The sequence below is a fragment of the Sceloporus occidentalis genome, unplaced genomic scaffold, assembly GCF_023333645.1.
Source record: "Sceloporus occidentalis isolate IW3139 unplaced genomic scaffold, rSceOcc1.0.p SCAF_126, whole genome shotgun sequence".
NCBI classification, from domain to species: domain Eukaryota; kingdom Metazoa; phylum Chordata; class Lepidosauria; order Squamata; family Phrynosomatidae; genus Sceloporus; species Sceloporus occidentalis.
Genome location: NW_028317106.1, coordinates 567,047 through 588,352, shown reverse-complemented (window position 1 = coordinate 588,352; position 21,306 = coordinate 567,047). Strand labels below are relative to the sequence as shown.

Here is a 21,306-nt window from a genome sequence, read left to right as displayed (position 1 = left end):
ACGTACAGACTTGGGCAGTGTGCTAAAAGTGCAGCAATCACCACGGCAACCAACGCAATTACTCAACACAATCGCCGATGATTTGAGTGATTCTGGGCCAGGAAACTCCCGTCATACAAAAAAAAAGCACCAGGACGCCGACAAAGAATTAAAATCATTTTATTGCTCAACCTGCTTTTTAGGAGAAATCTATAACAAAAGGAATATATATATTTATATATTTGAGCACGTACAGTAAATGAGACATATAGTCAGATAACGATACAAAAATGGTCCTCTTTGTGACTACACCGCGACGCTCTAGGCCACTACACTCCAGCAATGGCGGCCGGGGAAAGGGTCAAACCTGCTAGCGGGGGCGACAATCTATACAACGGGCCAGAGTTGGATTGCATACAAAACCCAACAACGCGTGGCTGATAAAAACGGGGAAGTGATGCGGGGGGAAACGACGGAGTTTAAAAACACACAAAGACACGGGGCAGATTTAAAGCCCCCCGGCGTTAACAGCCCCGCCAGCTCGATCTGTACCCGACCGAACGCTCCTAACGCTTCGATACAAACAAATCCTTTATTACTTCATTTAAAACCTGACGGGGGCAGGAAGCCATGGCTCGGTGCGGCCATCACGGGGGGGGGGGGGGGGTAATATGATCTAAGCCTCCCAGAGACAGGGCAGTCCTGGCAGGAGGGGGAATTTCCCCTTCCGGTCCGCGGGGGGCTGTGGCCGGCAGGTTCCCGTGATGTTATATACACTCAAGAGGGAGGTGCGAAACGCGTGGCCAGCAGAGAGTGACTAATGCATGGAAAACACACACGGAACGGCTTCACCATCACAAAGCTGCCCCCGGCCCCCCCCACCCGTGCACCACAAACCAAGCAACGCCCCCCCGGGTACGGAAAATCTATTGAGCACAGCACTTACGTTTCACGGAGCGAAGCAGCCACAGAGACTTCGTTCAATAATGAGATGCAGTTTCACTTAGGAATACAAATGAACTATGGCGGGGTGATCAAAGGGTTAAACAATGGTGATTAATGTTTAAGGGGGGGGGGGCAAAACACAAGACTTTAAAAACTTTACACGAGAGTCCGTGGCACCCCTGACGCACTGCGACCATCGCGCTCAGGGGCCGCAGACGCCGTACCTTTATAAACGGTTTGCTGGGAGCCTGCAGCGGTTACCGGCAGGGCCTGCTGTGCGGCGTCTGCCATAAAGCACGGTGCCACGTGCCAGCTCACATTGCGCATGCACGTAACATGTCTGCCTCTTACGCCTGATCAGCAAATAAAGTTCTAGAAACGCGTTCGTCGCCCAATCTATTCCCCGACGGGTTAATATTCAGAGGGAACACGCACCTTCCGACCTGCGCCATTCACAGTTAGAAGCCACCAGCAGATAAAGGGTTCGTGGCTCATGAGAATTACCCCATGAAGAAGGAAAAACGTCTAAATTCTATTGGCAAATAAAACCTCTTCCTCGCTCGTTACTTAAAATAAGAGAGGTCACCCCAGGCACCACGCACACCAACCACCAAACTCTGATGTTACACCTACCACCGCCAATAGTTCAGTTGGCTTCCTGGTGGACTGCACCCTATTACCCCCATTCCAGCAGCGAATGGGTTAAGAGGAAGTAGAAAAGAGAGCTCTTTAAAAAGGCCGGCGTGGTGTGGCGCGGCCGTGACGGCGTGGAGGAGAAGCGATGTGCGAGGGTGAAGCGGTGTGCTGGCCGGGGAGAGCAGGAGGGTGGCGGAGGTTCAGACGGACAGCGACACGAAGCTGTTATACTGCTGGATGTTTCTCTTCAGGATGTCGGAGCAGGGCCCCAGGACCCGTTCAAAGCGTGGACGGTCGAGCTTGACGCACTTCAGAGGGCCACGGGCCACCACAGTGGCTGCTCGAGGCCGGTTCATTAGAAGGGCTATTTCACCTGGGAGAGCGGAAAGAAAACGTGTCAGAATTCCAAAGAGCAGTCAATAGAAGTGATGTCACAGCGGTGACATAAACGCGCTGCCTGGCTATACAAACGCCTGCCACGATCGAGGTGTCCGTACAGCGAGGAGGATGAACCCGCTTATGGCAGGAGGGCTTCACGGATAAACGCGAGAGCGCAAGAAATGCATTCCAGAGACGCCCCGAGAATTCACTGCGACGTCTCAGCGACTAGAGTTCTAGATTCGGATCGGAACCCGTCTGTCCCAGTCCAGCTACACCCTCGGGGATCGGCGTGAGGGCCGCCTGCGGGCCGCGGGAGAAAACTGCCACAAGACTCACCAAAGTAGTCGGAGGGCCCCAGCCGGCCCACTTCCACAAACTCCTCGTTCTCGGAGCGGCGCTGCAGCACGGCGGCCGTACCCTGCCGACAACAAAAACATCAGATAAGACACTGTCCGCCCGCAGAACATGCAACCCGTGTCACAGCGCCACGTTAATCCACGCAAACACGTGTGTCTTGTTGCCCAAAAGCCGGAGCGCACTTTGTTACAGAGGCCGTCCATCTGCTGCACTGACCTCCAGGATAATGAAGAACTCGTCCCCGGGCTCGCCCTGCACCACGATCTTCTGCCCGTCCTCAAACTGCACGGGTTCCAGAGCGTCGGCCACGGTCAGGCGCTCCCACTTATCCAGAGACTCTGGGGGAGAAAAACACAGCGGCAGGTAAAACGCGCCGGGGGCGCGGCAGGGGACACGCGCCGGACTAAGCCGGGGTACGTGGCACTCATGCAGTTCCGGGACGCTCTTGCGCATTTGTAAAGGTCTGCCCTCTGCTGGAGTGAGCCCCCCCCCGGCACAAAGCGCTAAATTCACACAGCGGGATGATGTCAAAAGACAGGAGAAACGCACCCAAAATGGACACCTTGCTCAAGAACTCCTCGTACATCTTCCTCTTTCTCAACGTGCTGCCCTGAAAGAGAGAGAAGGGTCATGGAATCGCGTGGGGGGGGGGCACAGCTCCTCGCTCCCCGAACACGCAGAGCATCTCGCCGACCGGCACACGGGCCGCACGTACCATGAGGATCCTCCGGTAACTGTCTCTGTCGATGCCCCAAAGCTTCACGTTGGTTTTGGCTTTCACCGTGGCGGCTCGCGGAGTCCCATAAATCAGGGCCAGCTCCCCGAAGCTGCCACCCTCGCCGATACTGGTCATCCATTCATTGCTCACGTAGACCTGGAAGCAGAAGACGTGTCAGCAAGGCCTGCGGGGGCCGGCCCACCCGGACAGCCGGGTCTAGCGCTTACACGGGAAACACAACGCGGACACCAAAGCCCCGGGACACTTACGTCCATTTCTCCCTGATCCACCACGTAGAAGTTGTCGCCTTCATCGCCTGCAACGAAAGGTTTCGAGATCAGACACACGCATCACGCTCACATATGAAGACGCGGCGTCCTCGTGGGAGACACGCACACCTTCGCTGGCATGCGGGTCATTGCCATCGCAGGAGACGGTGCAGAAAACACACAGAACACGGAAGACGCTAACGCTGTTTGTCGCGATCGCCACAAAGCAGAAGTTACAGAGTACGAGGCTGGTGCGTGACAGCGGGTGATGAGGACACGTCATAAACACGGGCTGGTGCGTGACAGCGGGTGATGAGGACACGTCATAAACCTTAGAACTCACCCTGCTGGATGACGGTCTCTCCCGCTATGTAAGTGACGGAAAACATGGCGTCGAAGATGTCACTGAAACCAACGGGAAACACGTTAACGAGACGCCGTGAGGAGCCGCTCAAACGCTCTAGACTGTAAGCCTGCGAGCCGAGCCTCTCTGCGTAACGTACCGGTCTGTCAGACCCCTTAAATAGAAGCGCTGCGTACACTGCGGGCGCCAAATAAAAGAAATAATAAACTATAATAATAATAAAAGCAAAATAAATAATAATAAAAATATCTCCGCTGCCATGTCCGGGGTACCTTGAACCAGGGGCCGCCGGGGCCACACGTGTTAGAACCGGGAGGGAATAATACACGGAACGCGCCGCGGGATTTACCTTCTCTCGTTGTCGTCCAGGTGAGCGAACAGGACGTTCTTCTCGATGGCCTTGGCCAGAGCCGCCATCGTCTTGTAATCTTTAGGGATGACCTAAAAGAGTCAGAATTGTCACAAAACTGTTTACAGCACCAGGAGGCACAAACCACCTGACCGAGGGCATCTACAGGAGCGGGGGGCACAAGCGGCCCATCCAAGGGCGTCTCCGGGAGCGCGGGGGGGGCACAAGCGGCCCATCCAAGGGCGTCTCCGGGAGCGCTGGGCGGGGGGCGCACACGTGGCCCAACCGAGGGCGTCTCCGGGAGCGCGGGGGCACACAGCAGGGGGTATAAACTATTCGGGGTAAAATAACCGCGCAGCAGGGGGCACCAGCAACACCGATAAGGTTCCGGGTTTGGCACACGGACCCGAGGCACGCAGTCACCTTGCGCACATACGACGCAGCATCCTCCTCCGTGTACACCTCCGCGCTGATGGCCCCCCGGCGCCTGCGGCCCTTCACCACGGGGTTCATGGGAGGGGGAGGGGAGATCTCATCCTCGCGGGAGTCCGATCGCGAGCCGGATTTCTGCTGGTTCAGGGTCTGTTTGGCTTCTTCCTAACGGGAGAAAAACACAAAAAAGATGAAAGATCCGGCCGGCGGAGGTCAGCTGACCTGCACTGACAGTATACATAACCCCCGCGCAGCAAACCCCCCCCCCCCATACCTTCTCCAGCCGCTCAAAGTACTCCCGGAGGAAGGCCATGGGTCTGTCCGGCCGGGCCGTGCACAGCTGGACGATGCAGTCTTTGAGGAGCTGCTGGATGTTGTGTTTCTGGACGTAGTGCTCGCACTCCCGGAGGCTGCGGTCCTCCTCGCTGCTGCAGGACGCCATGACTGCTTCTCTGAGACACAAGACAGACGGACGCCTATTTATAGGCCAGAACACCTGATAACCGCTTAACCCATTCCGCGCCGAACAGCTCCCACTGACCAAACACAGAGGTCCCCCTAACCCTGAAACCAGCGAGCGCTCCGAGGGCCCCGCCGGGTAAAATGCATCGATTCCCTGCCGAGGATGTAATGCGACTGATCTGGGGGCTGCCGACGGCCTCGCAGACAGATCGGGGAGGAAATATTAAAAGACTGGAGCCGGATAAAAAAGAACGGAAGGAAACTCCGCTGATCTATCTGCGGCGCTGTGCTAACTGGGCGGGGCTAAAAGCCACACCCACTTCTCCCCAGCTCCGCCTCATCAGAGAATTCCAGATAATTCGGTCAATGCCCCCCACCAAAAAAAAACAAAAACATAGAAAACGTTTCAGTTCCCGGCACCAAAAGCTCCCACTGTACAGCGCTGCGGAGTATGATGGCGCTATATAGTGATAACACATTGTACAGCGCTGCGGAGAATGATGTCGCTATAAAAAGCAATAACACGTTGTACAGCGCTGCGGAGTATGACGGCGATATATAAATAATAACACATTGTACAGCGCTGCGGAGTATGATGACGATATATAAATCAATAATAATGACATTATATAGCACCATCATATTCCGCAGCGCTGTACAATAAATAATAACACACATTGTACAGCGCTGCGGAGTATGATGACGATATATAAATCAATAATAATGACATTATATAGCACCATCATATTCCGCAGCGCTGTACAATAAATAATAACACACATTGTACAGCGCTGCGGAGTATGACGGCGATATATAAATAATAATAACACACATTGTACAGCGCTGCGGAGTATGACGGCGATATATAAATAATAATAACACACATTGTACAGCGCTGTGGGATATGATGGCGATATATAAATAATAATAACACACATTGTACAGCGCTGGGGAGTATGATGGCGATATATAAATAATAATAATAACACATTGTACAGCGCTGCGGAGTATGACGGCGATATATAAATAATAATAACGCTACCGCCGCGCGCAAGAGAAATGCGCAAAATGTCAAAAAATTTAAAGGAGGTGATCAAAAAAGCGTGGTTAACATAACGCAAAGCAGGGGCCCCCCCAACAGTACAATGCAAAGCGGGGGCCCCCAACAGTACAATGCAAAGCGGGGGCCCCCCCAACAGTACAATGCAAAGCGGGGCCCCCCCCAACAGTACAATGCAAAGCGGGGGCCCCCCAACAGTACAATGCAAAGCGGGGGCCCCCCCAACAGTACAATGCAAAGCGGGGCCCCCCCCAACAGTACAATGCAAAGCGGGGGCCCCCCCAACAGTACAATGCAAAGCGGGGGCCCCCCCAACAGTACAATGCAAAGCAGGGGCCCCCCAACAGTACAATGCAAAGGGGGGCATTAAGTGCTTTCCATGGGGGGGTGGCGGGGCCCGCGGTCAGCGGCACTGTAATACAGGGAAGATATACCAAGAGCTAAAATAAACGGAAGTCGGGGGCCAGACAGGAAGTAGCATAAAAAAATAAGGAGCCAAACTGGAAACCCTAGGAGCCGCGGGGCCCCTGACGTGTAAAGCAGAGCGCGCTCCGAGCCGCATCCCAACGCCCCAACAGAAAAACATTCAATACAGGAGCCAATCCAGAGCCTGCAGGACCTCAGAGGTCTCCTCTTCAGATGGAGTCTGCAATCTATAACACTGCCTCCGACCACTCAAACCCCTCTCCCTCCGTGCTCTCTCGCTGTACGGTGACCCCCTCGGTCTGTCTCTCTCCGTGTACACCCCCATTGTCTCTCTATGTACAGAGACCCCCTCGGTCTCTCTCTCTGTCTGTCTGCGGTGACCCCCTAGGTCTCTGTCTACGGTCCCCCCCCCCCCGGTCTCTCCCTCTCTGTCTACGTTGACCCCCCTCGGTCTCTCTCTCTCTGTCTGCGGTGACCTCCCTCGGTCTCTTTCTCTGTCTGTCTACGGTGACCCCCTCGGTCTCTGTCTGTCTGTCTACGGTGACCCCCTCGCTGTCTCTCGCTCTCTCTCTACGGTGACCCCCTCGCTGTCTCTCTGTCTACGGTGACCCCCCCCCGGTCTCTCTCGCTCTACGGTGACCCCCCTCGGGCCCACTCTGCCTCCTTTCTCTCAATTACACCCACTCGGGCCCAGCCTGCCCCGGCTCTCACCGCCTGGCTCTCCGCGGGCGATGTGCTCTCGGTGTCCCCGGTGCGTGCTCTCGGTGTGTCCCCGGTAGTCCCCGCAACTTTGGGCCGCCCACTTCGGGTGTCTGCTCCTCGTTCTCACCGGAAACTGCCGCGTCAGCCAATCGGCGGCCACCAGTGACGTCAATGGCCCTCGCTCTGGCAGGAAACGGTTGCCCGGACAACAGTAACTCTTGCCCTGCCGGGCCTCAGTAAGACAAAACAACAAGAGCAGCCAGTGACTGCCCCTGGAGCAATAATAATTATAACAGCCCCAGCCTGGGCAATAATAATAATAGCAGCAGCCCCTGCCTGAGGAAAAATAATAGCAAGATCCTCTGCCTGGGCAATAACAATAATAACAGCCCCTGCCTGGGCAATAACAATAATAGCAGCCCCTGTCTGGGCAATAACAATAATAGCAGCCCCTGTCTGGGCAATAACAATAATAGCAGCCCCTGTCTGGGCAATAACAATAATAACAGCCCCTGCCTGGGCAATGCTGTGGCGCTCTGTTACAATAGTGCAATCTGTCAGTGTGTAATAAAAGCCCCGGCTGGGGGTATATAATAACCCACGGAGTCCCTGGGATTCCCCTGAGCCTGTGCGGCTAGGAGCACAGAGAGCCAGCGGTGTGACATGTAACCCGCCCAAGGGGCCCAGGGCCATAACTCCCAGCAGTGTGACATGTAACCCGCGGGGCCCAGGGCCATAGCTCCCAGTGGTGTGACATGTAACCCGCCCAAGGGGCCCAGGGCCATAACTCCCAGCAGTGTGACATGTAACCCGCGGGGCCATAACTCCCAGCGGCGTGACATGTAACCCGCGGGGCCCAGGGCCATAACTCCCAGCGGTGTGACATGTAACCCGCGGGGCCCAGGGCCATAACTCCCAGTGGCGTGACATGTAACCCGCCCAAGGGGCCCAGGGCCATAACTCCCAGCAGTGTGACATGTAACCCGCGGGGCCCAGGGCCATAACTCCCAGTGGCGTGACATGTAACCCGCGGGGCCCAGGGCCATAACTCCCAGCAGTGTGACATGTAACCCGCGGGGCCCAGGGCCATAACTCCCAGCGGTGTGACATGTAACCCGCCCGCGGGGCCCGGGGCCATAACTCCCAGTGGTGTGACATGTAACCCGCCCGCGGGGCCCGGGGCCATAACTCCCAGTGGTGTGACATGTAACCCGCCCGCGGGGCCCGGGGCCATAACTCCCAGCGGCGTGACATGTAACCTGTCCGCGGGGCCATAACTCCCAGTGGTGTGACATGTAACCCGTCCGCGGGGCCCGGGGCCATAACTCCCAGCGGCGTGACATGTAACCTGTCCGCGGGGCCATAACTCCCAGTGGTGTGACATGTAACCCGTCCGCGGGGCCCGGGGCCATAACTCCCCGGTAACCCCTCCTCCCCACATAGTTTGCTCAGGTAAAAGCCGGCAGGAATGTTTCTTCACACTCCCATCAGCCTCACCCGGCATTAGACGTTCCAGCTGCACAGAAGAGGCACGTCAGAGGCTTTATCAGAAGCAAGCACCGGAGGCAAGGTGAGGGGTCCCGGGGTAACAGGCAGGTTCACGGCCCGCGAGATACGGATCAGCAGCACGTGATGGCGCAAGATATAAACCCAATAAATATCCCAAACGGGGTAACCTCACCCCAACCGCTGCGGCTGCAGGGATGAACGCTGCGGCTGCGGGGATGAACGCTGCGGGGATGAACGCTGCGGGGATGAACGCTGCGGCTGCGGGGATGAACGTTACGGGGATAGACGCTGCGGCTGCGGGGATGAACGTTACGGGGATAGACGCTGCAGCTGCGGGGATAAACGCTGCGGCTGCGGGGATGAACGTTACGGGGATAGACGCTGCAGCTGCGGGGATAAACGCTGCGGCTGCGGGGATGAACGTTACGGGGATAGACGCTGCAGCTGCGGGGATGAACGTTACGGGGATAGACGCTGCGGCTGCGGGGATGAACGTTACGGGGATAGACGCTGCGGCTGCGGGGATAAACGCTGCGGCTGCGGGGATAAACGTTACGGGGATAGACGCTGCAGCTGCGGGGATAAACGCTGCGGCTGCGGGGATGAACGTTACGGGGATAGACGCTGCAGCTGCGGGGATAAACGCTGCGGCGATGAACGTTACGGGGATAGACGCTGCAGCTGCGGGGATAAACGCTGCGGCTGCGGGGATGAACGTTACGGGGATAGACGCTGCGGCTGCGGGGATGAACGTTACGGGGATAGACGCTGCAGCTGCGGGGATAAACGCTGCGGCTGCGGGGATGAACGTTACGGGGATAGACGCTGCAGCTGCGGGGATGAACGTTACGGGGATAGACGCTGCAGCTGCGGGGATGAACGTTACGGGGATAGACGCTGCGGCTGCGGGGATGAACGTTACGGGGATAGACGCTGCGGCTGCGGGGATGAACGTTACGGGGATAGACGCTGCAGCTGCGGGGATAAACGCTGCGGCTGCGGGGATGAACGTTACGGGGATAGACGCTGCAGCTGCGGGGATAAACGCTGCGGCTGCGGGGATGAACGTTACGGGGATAGACGCTGCAACTGCGGGGATAAACGCTGTGGCTGCGGGGATGAACGTTACGGGGATAGACGCTGCAGCTGCGGGGATAAACGCTGCGGCGATGAACGTTACGGGGATAGACGCTGCAACTGCGGGGATAAACGCTGCGGCTGCGGGGATGAACGTTACGGGGATAGACGCTGCAGCTGCGGGGATAAACGCTGCGGCTGCGGGGATGAACGTTACGGGGATAGACGCTGCAGCTGCGGGGATAAACGCTGCGGCTGCGGGGATGAACGCTGCGGCTGCGGGGATGAAAGTATTTACAAGGAACAGTTTGTTGACTTTTGGGGGATTTATATAAATATGATATAACATGCCGCTGATATGTAATAACGTGAATGAGGAGTTCTTGGCGCGTGGCGATCGGGCTCCGGAAGGCGCGTGGGTCCGTGGCGCAGGTCCGGGGGCCCCGTCCGCTGCATTCATACATATATTCCCAATTAGAATTGAAAGGATCGCAGGGAAGCGTCCTGCGCTGTAATCTGCAGCGTTCACACATTGTTAAGATTCCTGCATCGTCGCGTTCAAACAGATCCCGGATCCGCTTAATGTCTCAACACGCGTTAAAGGAGCCCGTCCGACCCCGGCCCCCTCAACGATGTGTCTCCGCGTTGGCTTCATAAACACATTCAGTATGCAGCTGTCTGAATGTAACGAGAGTCGGGAAACAATAATAACGAGTTCTAACTCTCCAGGAACTGCGATTGGCCGTCTAACGCCCAATCACAGCTCTGCTTTGTGTTAAGGACACACAGGTCTCGCGTTCATTTGTATTATTAATTCACTAATTACTGGCTTTATTATTTCTTTATGGTTATCAGAGAACAAGATGTCTCTTTACAGTTTTGGGACGGACCCCATATCCTGCCACGCGTGGAACAAAGACCGTTCGCGTAAGTGAACACGGCTCTAACAATCGTCAATAATTCCAACAGAGAGGCGTATAAATAATCAATAATTCTAAAAAAAATAATGCATTCAAGAAACTGAAGGCTACAGGTAAAAAGTGATTCTGTGAACAGATTGAAAAGTGGTGCAGTAACCATAGCAACTGATGGAACGTTCCAGTCAGCTGGACCCTTCTGATGGTTTCTGTGGCAATCAGATAATATGTTTTCTTGTTACTTTCACGTCCGAAGCCGCGTTTTTTTTTTCTCTTGAACAGAAATCGCCATCAGTCCGAATAACGAACTTGTGCAAATTTACCAGAAAGCGGACAACGAGTGGAGGAAGATCCACGAACTCTCCGAGCACAACGGGAGGGTCACAGGTGGGCACCGAACGCACGCCGATGGGGGTCCCAGAGCCGGGGGGGCAGCGGTAAGGCAGAAGGGGAAGCGATCTCCCCCGGGCTCGCTAATGAAACGTCGGGGAGCCAGTAACGGCGGCTTTCATTGGGCATTGTTCGGACCTGCGCAGAATCATCATTAGCGTACAAACCCTCCTTGGCTCTGTTGTTCTGTGTTACATAGTAACACAAGTCCTTCAGGTCCTTGGCCGTTGACCCAGAAGAAGTCTTGTTATCTGGAGTACGTGCCGAGAAGCATGAGTTTGTCTTCTGTGAATGTTCGCAGGCATTGATTGGGCCGCCAACTCCAACCGCATTGTGACGTGCGCCGCGGATAGGAACGCCTACGTGTGGTCTCTAAAAGATGGCGTCTGGAAACCAACTTTGGTTCTGCTGCGCATTAACCGGGCCGCCACCTGCGTCAAGTGGTCGCCGCAGGAGAACAAGATCGCGGTGGGCAGCGGCTCCCAGACCATCTCCATCTGCTACTTCGAGAAGGAAAACGATTGGTGAGTCCGGAGGCTAATAGCCTCATCAATAAAAGCGTAACGGGGGGAGTCCCGGCCATGTTTTCAGATCGTTACCGCCGTTACCCAGAGTCCCTAAAGGCGTCACCAAACCGTTCTATCCACTCCTGGCAGGTGGCTGAGCAAACACATCAAAAAGTCAATCAAATCCACCATCCTCGGCCTGGCGTGGCACCCCAACAACGTCCTGCTGGCGGCCGGAAGCAGCGATTTCCACTGCAGGTAACACAAGGGGATCGACGGAGAGTCAAACCGGGAGAGCGACGTATAGCACAGACTGAGTAAATAAAAATAAAGCCCAAATGAGGGGAGATTCTCAAACATATTTTGGCTTTTTTTTTTTTTTTTTACGAATAGTCTGTGTTTGGATCTTTTAACCCCGCGCATGTTCATCGGCTTCTCCCACAGAATTTTCTCGGCGTACGTGAAAGAAATCGAAGACAAGCCGAAGTCCCAACCTGTGGGGGGCGAAGATGCCGTTTGGAGAGCTCCTGTACGAGCGGGCAGAGAGCGGCGGGTGGGTGCACAGCGTCTGCTTCTCGCCAAGCGGTCAATACCTCGCCTGGGTCGACCACAACAGCTCGGTGAGCATCGCAGATTCAACACAAGATAAAATGTAAGTAACTCAGAAGGGGGCTGGAAGTTGGGGCCGTTGGGGCCACCGGCGAAAGTTTTATAATAAGAGAAAATCATTCTCTTGGCATCTAGGCACTTGGGGTTGGGGGTTCAGCCTCGTAGCTGCCCCCTTTCCCGGGCACATTATACCGTAAAGCACAAAGAGATCACTTTTCGGACAGTGAGGAGGAATAAATCTGGTGCATGGGGAGGGGGGGTGCTGTCAAAACCTTTAGGATGAAAGATATACTGTAATTTTTTGTTCTGGGTGAGGGGTTGTCTTCTGCTTGATCCCGCGCACATCGATGCGAGCGTTTGGTGAATGCTTTATGTTTTATATAATAGATATTAGATAAATAAAATTTAGCTTTCCGCACAATATGCTAGATGTTGCATTTTTGGGAAGAAAATATAAAAGTGATTATATTCCAAATTAAGCCAATTTAAGGTTGGAAGTGCCCCCCCCCCCCCCGAAGCACAGGGTAGTTGTGGGCGAGTGACGGGGGTAAAAAGCTGCCCCCTCTCAATAGACGGCCGTGACCTGAAGGTAAATGAGGTGCAAAGTGAGCGGCGGCCCCCTTGCGCCGTGCTTTGAGTGGAGAGGCTTCCGGCCCCCCCGGACTGGATGCGATGTGCGTGCTCCGTCCACCTGTTCACGGACATTTCCTGCCTTCTCTGTTTCAGAGTGACTCAAACGAGGACCGAGTTCCTGCCCTTCCTGACCGTTCTATTTGTGAATGAAGCCCAGCTTGTCGCCGCTGTAAGTTTATCTTCCTGTGATCCCGCTGGCGTGGAACCTGTTTTGATGGCACGCATCCATCTGTAGCTCAAATAATCCCCGGCTGTAAGATGGGTGGGAACGATTAGGGTTTGCCGGTAGTTTTCCCAGCTGTCATGTTCCCCCCCCCTTTTTTGACTTGGGCTTCACTTTTTTTTCTGGGGTTCACCATGTCCAATTTATTCAGATGAAACCTGAGGAGATGCCGAGTGCCAGAAGGTCCCAAGCACGAAGCATTTAACCTGATTGCGAAGGAACTCGGAATTCCTACAGAGTTCCGCTAAACCCCCGCAGATCTCCATAGGGGTCTCCCTGAGACCCCCAGCTCCCCGCAGGTCATACGCGGGACCCCGAAGCTCTCTGTAGGCAGCCATTCAGAATGGAACGAGAGCCGCTAATGCTTGGCCACGTGGAGACATCTGTTGGGCATCATCTCTTTACCGCTGTTACCGCGTCCTTATAGCAGTAGAACAAAGCTTGTGTGTCACGTACCTAAAAAGAAAAAACTTCTGTTCCCTTAAGGGCCACAACTGCTCCCCCTTCCTCTTCTCGTACTCCGGCCCCGGAGTCCTGGAATTTAGCGGTAAATTTGATGCCCAGAAGCAGAGTTCAAAATCTTCGCTGTCCGCCATGCAGCATTTCCGAAACCTGGACAAGAAAGCGGCCCAGGAGAGCGACGCGAGCGAGGTGGACTCTCTGCACCAGAACAGCATCAGGTCAGGAGACATGCAGCAAACTCACTGCAAAAACTGCCCCAGCCTCTGGGTGAAATAATAAACAGGGCATTTATTTTCTGTAACCGGCGTGGACGTTTAGGAACCGCGTATCTCTGTCTTCATATTCATTACAGACTGGATATCACGCTGGCTAATACAGTATTGAGTCAGGATACTGATATCGGGATCCATATCCTTTCATATAATAATTAAAGGGACCGGTCAGGGCCCCGCCAGCGATGAATGCGTATTAAAGGGACCGGTCAGGGCCCCGCCAGCGATGAATGCGTATTAAAGGGGCAGGTCAGGGCCCCGCCAGCGATGAATGCGTATTAAAGGGGCCGGTCAGGGCCCGGCTAACGAACGCTGTAATTCCTTTACCTGGAATAAGAACAAAAAATACTTATTTTGGTGAAAAGTTGCAGCTCCAGATTAATCCTTCCGGGCGCTTAAAGTCAGCGATCACACGCTTTATGACTTTACAGCTTCTAACCATGATCTTTCTCGCCTTCTCGCAGCCACTTACTGGCCTTGGACGGAGAGCCCTCCGACGTGACGACCGTTAGCAGCACCGGGATGGACGGCGCTCTGGTCATCTGGAACACAAAGGTGATTTAAACGCACGCAGAGGGAGCGCGGCCTCATCCTGGTATCCGGTCAGTGAAACGGTTAATACTCAGAGCCTAACCGCGACCTCCTCGTGTTACAGCTCTAATGTGCAGCAGAACAGCGGCTCTCTCTCCGGCCCTCCGGACGGACGTGTGACAGTAAGAGGAGACGGGGCATGCCACACAGAAGCGCACATGAGATAAGAATTCCTCACCGCAGCCAACTTCCGGAGCTTTACAGACAGGGGCCAGAGTCCAGCAACCGCAAGATCCTAAACGGGGCCCAAATCCAGCGGCTCTCTGATGCCGGATTCCTCCTCAAATATGGTATCGGCGGCATGCGCAGCCGCGTCTCGTGGTTTTCTGATGTTGTTTTTGCTGTAAATGGATATAAAAGTACATAAACAGCCAGAATCGCCCGCTTCTGTGATCGCGACACAAACTGGGTAACCCTTTGCACGCCAGAGGGCGTCATACATTACATTAAACGTCAAACCGCTGCCAAAACCGGGTACATTTCTTACGTTTGGGGTTCTTACGGTGTCAGAGTCCCTCGACGCTTTGGTTCATCCAGCGTCTGATGCATAGATAGAAACCCAAAGAGGGGGCATTCCCCGTATTGTGTATTACCCCATATGCCGGCCCATCCAATCAGAGGCTGCTGTGTCCCCGCTTGATGATGTCACTGATTGCTAAGCATGACACAATCCCAGACGCCATACTGCAAAGCTCATTGGGGCGTATTCGTAAAGAGAGATTCTGGGGTGGGTTACTCTATGTACAGCCATGGGGATTCTGCATCAGATACCCCAGGGGGGGTAAAGCTTGTGGTCCAGCTAAATGACACAAACCCTTGGGTATATTCTGGGGTACAGTATTAATCCAGCTCGCTCACCCTAAATGGGGTTATTATTCCAAAATCTTGAATGAGTTTCAGTGAGAGGTGGGGGGATTGGGGGGCAAAGCGCTGTGACGCTCACAGCAGTCTGCCCCGTGCTGCGGCCATGGGGTATCCCAGCATGCACCTCTCTTAGTTCTCCTCATTGCCTGCTTTCAATGTTTTATAACGTGTGAAGAAAACAGGAAGTAGGAGGAGTTACAGGTGAGTGCCCAGAGCGCCTCATCTCTCATATTAAAACCGCCATATGGGGTTTCCCCAAAACACACATTTTTCCTGCTCTTTACCTTTTTTTGTCACGTTTTATGAATAAAGGGGTTATGGGAAGTCCTGGGGTTTGTTTCCATCCAGAAATATAAAGGGAAATCCTGCAGTCCCCCCCCCCCCCATGTTCCCAGACGGTGCCCCCGGGGCTGCCGCTATCCTGCTCTGGCCAATACAGCCAGGTATCCTACTCTCCTGCACCAAGATGGAAGTCCTTGGCTTCATGCCAGGGGCCGACTTATTTTCAGGGACTTGCCAAAACAGCCAATCATTTGCTTACCTCATGCCGGCTCGTCCAATCAGAAGTGGCCCTGTTGGAAAAGGGGCAGGTCATAGTGTGCTCTCTCTGACAGTCCCGTGACAGGTATTAGAGGGCAGATTGCCATAGCGCGGCGCTGATTGGCTCTCAGTAGAATCCGTCAGCCAATAGGTACCGGGAAAGATGCACCGTTGATGAACTGGCCAATCAGCAGAGATGTGGGCGGTGCTGGGCGCTCAGCTGCTTTCTGTTTACGTCCGCTGTGGCGGATGCTGAGTGACCGGGAGCCGAGGGCTGGAGTACGGCCCGAGGAGCAAAACCAGGAATGGAGGCCGGACTCAGTGCGGGAGAGGGAGCGGACGGAGCCGCCGGGAACATCTGCTGCCTGAGCTACAACCAGGACTGCACGTGAGAGAGAGAGAGAGGGGACCGTGCCGGAGGGACAAAGGGAGGGACGGGGGGGACTGTGCCAGGCTGGGGGAGAAAGGGAGGGGACTGTGCCAGGCTGGGGGGGGAGAAAGAGGGGACTGTGCCAGGCTGGGGGACTGTGCCAGGCTAGGAGGGGGAGAGAAGGAGGGGACTGTGTCAGGCAGGCGGGCGGGGGTTTTGTATGCAATCTTGGATGTCTCAGGCTTTTTTTTGGAGTGGGGGCGCAGTTCTCACCCGGGCTGGATGAGGGTAGTTTGAGCCGGCAGAGAATTTACCCTGGGTATGGGGCAGCTGGCAGGGCGGGATGCGTGTGCCACGTTAGGCCCCCGGGTTTATGTCACCACAGCAGCAGATCAGCGTGTTGGGGCCGCATCCTCAGGTGCCAAACAGCCACCAAAGTGATATAAAAGTGTAAGTGAGCGGCGTTGGCAAGAGCCCGAGCGCTCAGCGTGGTTAATGGTGTCTGCTGCCTCGGGATGCCAAGAGCTGACGCTCTGTGGCGAGAGCGCGTTGGACCCGCTCGTCCGGCCGGCGCTCAGTGAAGTAAGAGAGCTGGAATGTCCTCCCCGGCCGGGTGGCGGCGATTACTCATCTCCCGGCCCTGCGGGACGGCGGATAAATTACTACTGGGTGTTTCTAATTAGTGGCCCCGAGCTGAGTCAGGGTAAAAGTGCGAGGACGAGTGCGCTCACTCAATGAAGACTCACACCCGGGGTATCCGTGGCGGCACTCGCCCCCTCCCTTCACCCGGGTGACTGACCCTTCATGACGATGTATAGACCGCGTCAGCGTGAGGCAGGTCGCCGCGGTAACGGTGCCGGGACGTTAAAATTAAAAACAAACCTTCCGGACCCGCAGCTCGGCCCTCCCCGGGGAGCGTGACGTCGGAGTGAGCGCTCTCATTCCCGGTAGCGTAGCTGGGGTTTTCTTTGGATTGGGGTGCAATTAACTTAACGGCTCGGGCTTAGAAGACGTCGGGTTGAGCGCCACCTCATTGAGATCCTGCCATGAATAATCCACGCGCCCCTGGCGTGTCCCCTTCGCTGCGTGACCGCACCATTAAAGCAGTCGTGGCCACCAACTGACCCCCGGATGTGCCCAATAAGCAGCACGCACCTCGCTGTAACGTCTTCGCCCGATCCCGTATCATGCAGGTCGGGGAGGAATACGAATGGGCTTCTGGGACATTGCAGATAAGTGCAGGGTTGACCGGTAGCGGCCATGGCTTTGCCGGTGCGATGGGCAGCCGTCCGTTGGCCGGTTTGGGGGACGGTGTAACAGTTGCCATGGTGACTAATCCGTATTCCCGTTTGTACCGCAGGTCCCTGGCTGTCGGCATGAAGTCGGGATACAAGCTCTTCTCTCTGTGCTCCGTGGACAAGCTGGACATGGTCCACGAGAGCTGTAAGTGATGTCTCGGTGTATGAGTGAGAGTGCGTGTCCTGCCGGGGGCTGCGCGGTGCCCCCCGGGGTAAGTGATCTGTGACGGTATAATACCCCCGGGGTAACGGCTCTCCTGTGGTCTGTAGATGAGATCTCGGACGTGTACATCGTGGAGCGTTTGTTCTCCAGCAGCCTGGTCGTGGTCGTGAGTCGCAGCAAACCGCGCCAGATGAACGTCTTCCACTTCAAGAAAGGCACCGAAATCTGCAACTACAACTACTCGGCGAACATCCTCTCCATCCGGCTCAACCGACAGGTAACGCTGCCCACCGCCGCGCAGCCGGAGGTCCCGCCGCTTATACAACGCTCTCCCCCTTCACCTAAACACAGAATCCGTGGTGTAGGCATTCTGGGGTATATCTGGTTGATTACCGCCCCCGCTCGGCTGCAGATCTTCTCACTGTTTCTCTGTTTGCCCCCAGAGGCTGGTGGTCTGTCTGGAAGAGTCCATTTACATCCATAACATCAAAGACATGAAACTCCTGAAGACGTTGCTGGACACCCCGCGGAATTCGTCGGGTAAGCGCTCAGCCGTTATCTCCTCTCCTGGGATGGAGTTCCCTGTCTGCACCTGCCTGTCTTTTCAGCCCTGCTGGAGGGTTGGTGTCTTCTGCAGCGTTAATGCCTCTCTCTCTGCCCCTCTCAGGTCTATGTGCCCTCTCTATTAACCATTCCAACTCCTACCTTGCGTTTCCCGGCAGCTCCTCGGCGGGTGAGGTCTTGCTGTACGATGCCAACAGCTTGGTAAGTCTAACCAGCCTGTCGCCGCGGGCGCTCACCAGCAGAGCACCGGCGGGCAAAGCAGGGGCACCGTGGGGCGCTCGCCAGCAGAGCACCGGCGGGCAAAGCAGGGGCACCGTGGGGCGCTCACCAGCAGAGCACCGGCGGGCAAAGCAGGGGCACCGTGGGGCGCTCACCAGCAGAGCACCGGCGGGCAAAGCAGGGGCACCGTGGGGCGCCCGCTGGCAGAGCACCGGCGGGCAAAGTGGGGTCGCGGCGTTTAATAAAAGCCGTAATGGGTCACCGGCGCCTCGGATTGGGGTCTCCGCGTGGAAAGCGGGTCCCCGGCGGGTGACCGATTCCCTCTTTTTTTTTAATCTTTTTCTGTCACAGAAAACCGAATGCACGATCCCGGCCCACGACAGTCCGCTGGCTGCCATCGCGTTTAACTCTACGGGAACAAAACTGGCCAGCGCTTCCGAGAAGGTAACGGCTCGTGGGTGAGCGGTGCGCGCGGGGCGAGGCGGGGGCCGCCGATGCGAGAGGGGTGAGCCATGCGCCCAGTGCCACCATCTGTCACGTGTCATACAGATCACAGCTTCTCCGTTCCAGGGCACCGTGATCCGGGTCTTTTCCATTCCAGAGGGGCAGAAACTGTATGAGTTCAGAAGAGGAATGAAGAGGTGAGTGAGAGGGGTCCGGCCTCTCTCCCCCCTGCTTGGTGGTCTCTTCCCCCCTGCTTGGTGGTCTCTTCCCCCCTGCTTGGTGGTCTCTTCCCCCCTGCTTGGTGGTCTCTCTCCCTTGCTGTTCTGTGGGGTCTCAGCCGTTCGGTTTTCGTCGTCTCCTTTTAGGTACGTGAGCATCGGCTCGTTGCTGTTCAGCACGGACTCCCAGTTCCTCTGCGCCTCCAGTAACACCGAGACCGTCCACATCTTCAAACTGGAACAGTTTCCGGAAAGGTGGGTAAAAGCCCCGCTGCGGAGACTTGGTGCACCTGGAGGGGGTAATTCACAGACCCCCACCAGCGGCTTGGTTGCCGCTGATTATAGCCCACGATTACCGTAAAAGAGCCGCTTGTAACATAAAGCGCCAGCATAGGACGTCACGTCGTATCCTCGATCTCTGGCGCCTGCTCCCTAATCCATAGAAATTCAACTTTTTCCGTAGGCGCCGCAGGGCTGTCCTGGCTTGTAAATGGTTAATGTAGCCTTTAACTTAATGCAAACGGGGAAAAAAGGAGCAGTTTGCACGGCGGTCTCTCCGTCGATAAATGGGCTGCGGTGCCGCCGAGGGACCCAGAACATTTGTTTGTCCTTTTTGGAGGAGGCAGATGGATCCTCCTCGTCTGGACCCGGCGGCATCGTCACTCGCCGCGCGGCTTTAGTTTTTTGTCGTTGTCTGCCTATCTTTCTGGTCTCTGAAGTCAAATAAATCTGCCCGGCGGCGGCTCCTTTATGAGAAGAATGTGTTGATGGCCCTGCATGCGCAGTAAAGGGGACAGGCGTGCCGTTTGCCACTAGGCGGCGCCAACGCATCAGCTAACCGGCCGCCGGCACCTTCTATCCAGAGAACGGGGTAATTCCTGCTCCGAAGGAAAAGGGCAGTAAATCAGCAGGAAGTGCAGAGATCTCAGCGGCTCCTCCGTGTCGCCTTCACAGGTCGGAAGATAACTCGTCCTGGACGGGGTACGTCGGGAAAATGTTCATGGCGGCTTCCAACTACCTCCCGGCCCAAGTATCGGACATGATGAACCAGGACCGGGCCTTCGCTACGGTGCGCCTGCCGTTCTGCGGACAGAGGAACGCGTGTGCTCTGGTCACGTAGGTATCGGGACGGCCTCGGTCTGTCGGCGTTGCTGCCGGGCGCCGCCGCTGATCGCCATTTCTGTGTTGCAGGATACAAAAGCTGCCACGGCTCCTTGTGGCGTCCGCCAGCGGCCATCTCTACATCTACAACTTGGATCCGCAGGACGGAGGAGAGTGCGTTTTAATCAAGGATCGTAGGTGAGTGCTTTATGTACGGCGGCCGCTGGAAGACGCATCCGTCCGAACTTCCCTGCGCGCTTCGGGATGAGATTCAAAGTAGGATCGGCATCGGGGGGGGGGGTCAGATCCGCGTCAGTAGAACGGGCTTCTCGTGTTTGAGATCCGGTGGATCCATCGTGGTGGGGGATCTCTCTGGCCTTATGACAAGACTCTGCGGAGCGTTGCTTTAACTGAAGGTCTGATCATCGTCCAAATTAATGAACCTGCTTTTTTCCTCCCCAGTTTAATTGACTCCGGGAAGTCGGAGACGGACAGAGGGCGTGAAGCGGAGGTTCCTGCACCCGTGTCCTACGCTGCCTCCCTGGCCCGGCCGAGCACCGCTTCCTCCCCATCTACGGTTGCCGGTAGATGTGCGCACATGCGCAGTATTCCCTTTCCTCTTGCCCCGGCCGGCTGTATCCGCAGATAACGTATCTCGCTCCTCACCCTTCTCTTCCTGTCGCTGCGCAGGTTACTCGGAGGACGGCGGCACGCTGCGCGGGGAACTTATTCCGGAACACGAGTTCGCGGACGGCCCCGTGCGCCTGGACGACGAGAGAGAATTCCCCCCTGTGAGCATCCAGAGCCCCTAAACAGTAGCCGGCGGAAGGGCCACATGCCCCCCCACACACGGGAGTCATTTACCCCGGAACGGTGGCTCCGTGACAGTGTGCCGGCCGCCGCGCTTCGGTGCGGTAAAGACATTGTGATGGGCTTCACGGCGAGGAAGTTGGTGCAGGCTGCGGTTGTGGCTGCGGTTGCGGTTGTGGCTGCGGTTGTGGCTGCGGTTGCGGTTGTGGCTGCGGTTGCGGTTGTGGCTGCGGCTGTGGCTGCGGCTGCGGTGTGAACGTTTACGGACCGTTAGGACGGCTGCGCGTTAGAAAAGCGGTTTTAAGACTAATTTTTACTCCTTTCTATTAATAGAATTAACACTTCGCTGATGTGTTCAACGCCTTAAATGCGGAATATACGGCCCCTGGATTTATTGCATGTGCCTTGGGATATGGGGGCCGGACCGGGGAGGGAAGAGTTAACCG

General features: G+C 55.9%; 2 protein-coding genes and 1 pseudogene across 2 annotated transcripts; 2 read left to right on the top strand and 1 right to left on the bottom strand.

Annotated features, from left to right (window-relative positions):
- Positions 1-1,760: 1,760 nt before the first annotated feature.
- LOC149281899 (cAMP-dependent protein kinase type I-alpha regulatory subunit-like) lies at positions 1,761-4,872 on the bottom strand. The gene is made up of 10 exons (XM_089498780.1): positions 4,705-4,872; positions 4,422-4,595; positions 3,999-4,090; positions 3,629-3,690; positions 3,286-3,332; positions 3,014-3,172; positions 2,848-2,908; positions 2,515-2,636; positions 2,278-2,359; positions 1,761-1,933 (listed from the first exon to the last, which is right to left on the bottom strand). The coding sequence occupies exons 1-10, from the start codon at positions 4,870-4,872 to the stop codon at positions 1,761-1,763; spliced, it is 1,140 nt and encodes a 379-aa protein (XP_089354906.1).
- Positions 4,873-10,529: 5,657 nt separating this feature from the next.
- On the top strand, positions 10,530-14,242 carry LOC149281898 (actin-related protein 2/3 complex subunit 1A-B-like; annotated as a pseudogene).
- A 1,778-nt stretch (positions 14,243-16,020) lies between these two features.
- On the top strand, positions 16,021-20,862 carry LOC149281897 (WD repeat domain phosphoinositide-interacting protein 1-like). The gene is made up of 12 exons (XM_089498873.1): positions 16,021-16,061; positions 17,404-17,486; positions 17,612-17,781; positions 17,948-18,044; positions 18,172-18,269; positions 18,639-18,731; positions 18,858-18,928; positions 19,097-19,204; positions 19,904-20,065; positions 20,141-20,248; positions 20,513-20,634; positions 20,741-20,862. Exons 2-12 carry the CDS (start codon positions 17,420-17,422, stop codon positions 20,860-20,862), a joined length of 1,218 nt encoding a protein of 405 aa, XP_089354999.1. The 5' UTR covers positions 16,021-16,061; positions 17,404-17,419.
- The last annotated feature ends 444 nt before the right edge of the window (positions 20,863-21,306 follow it).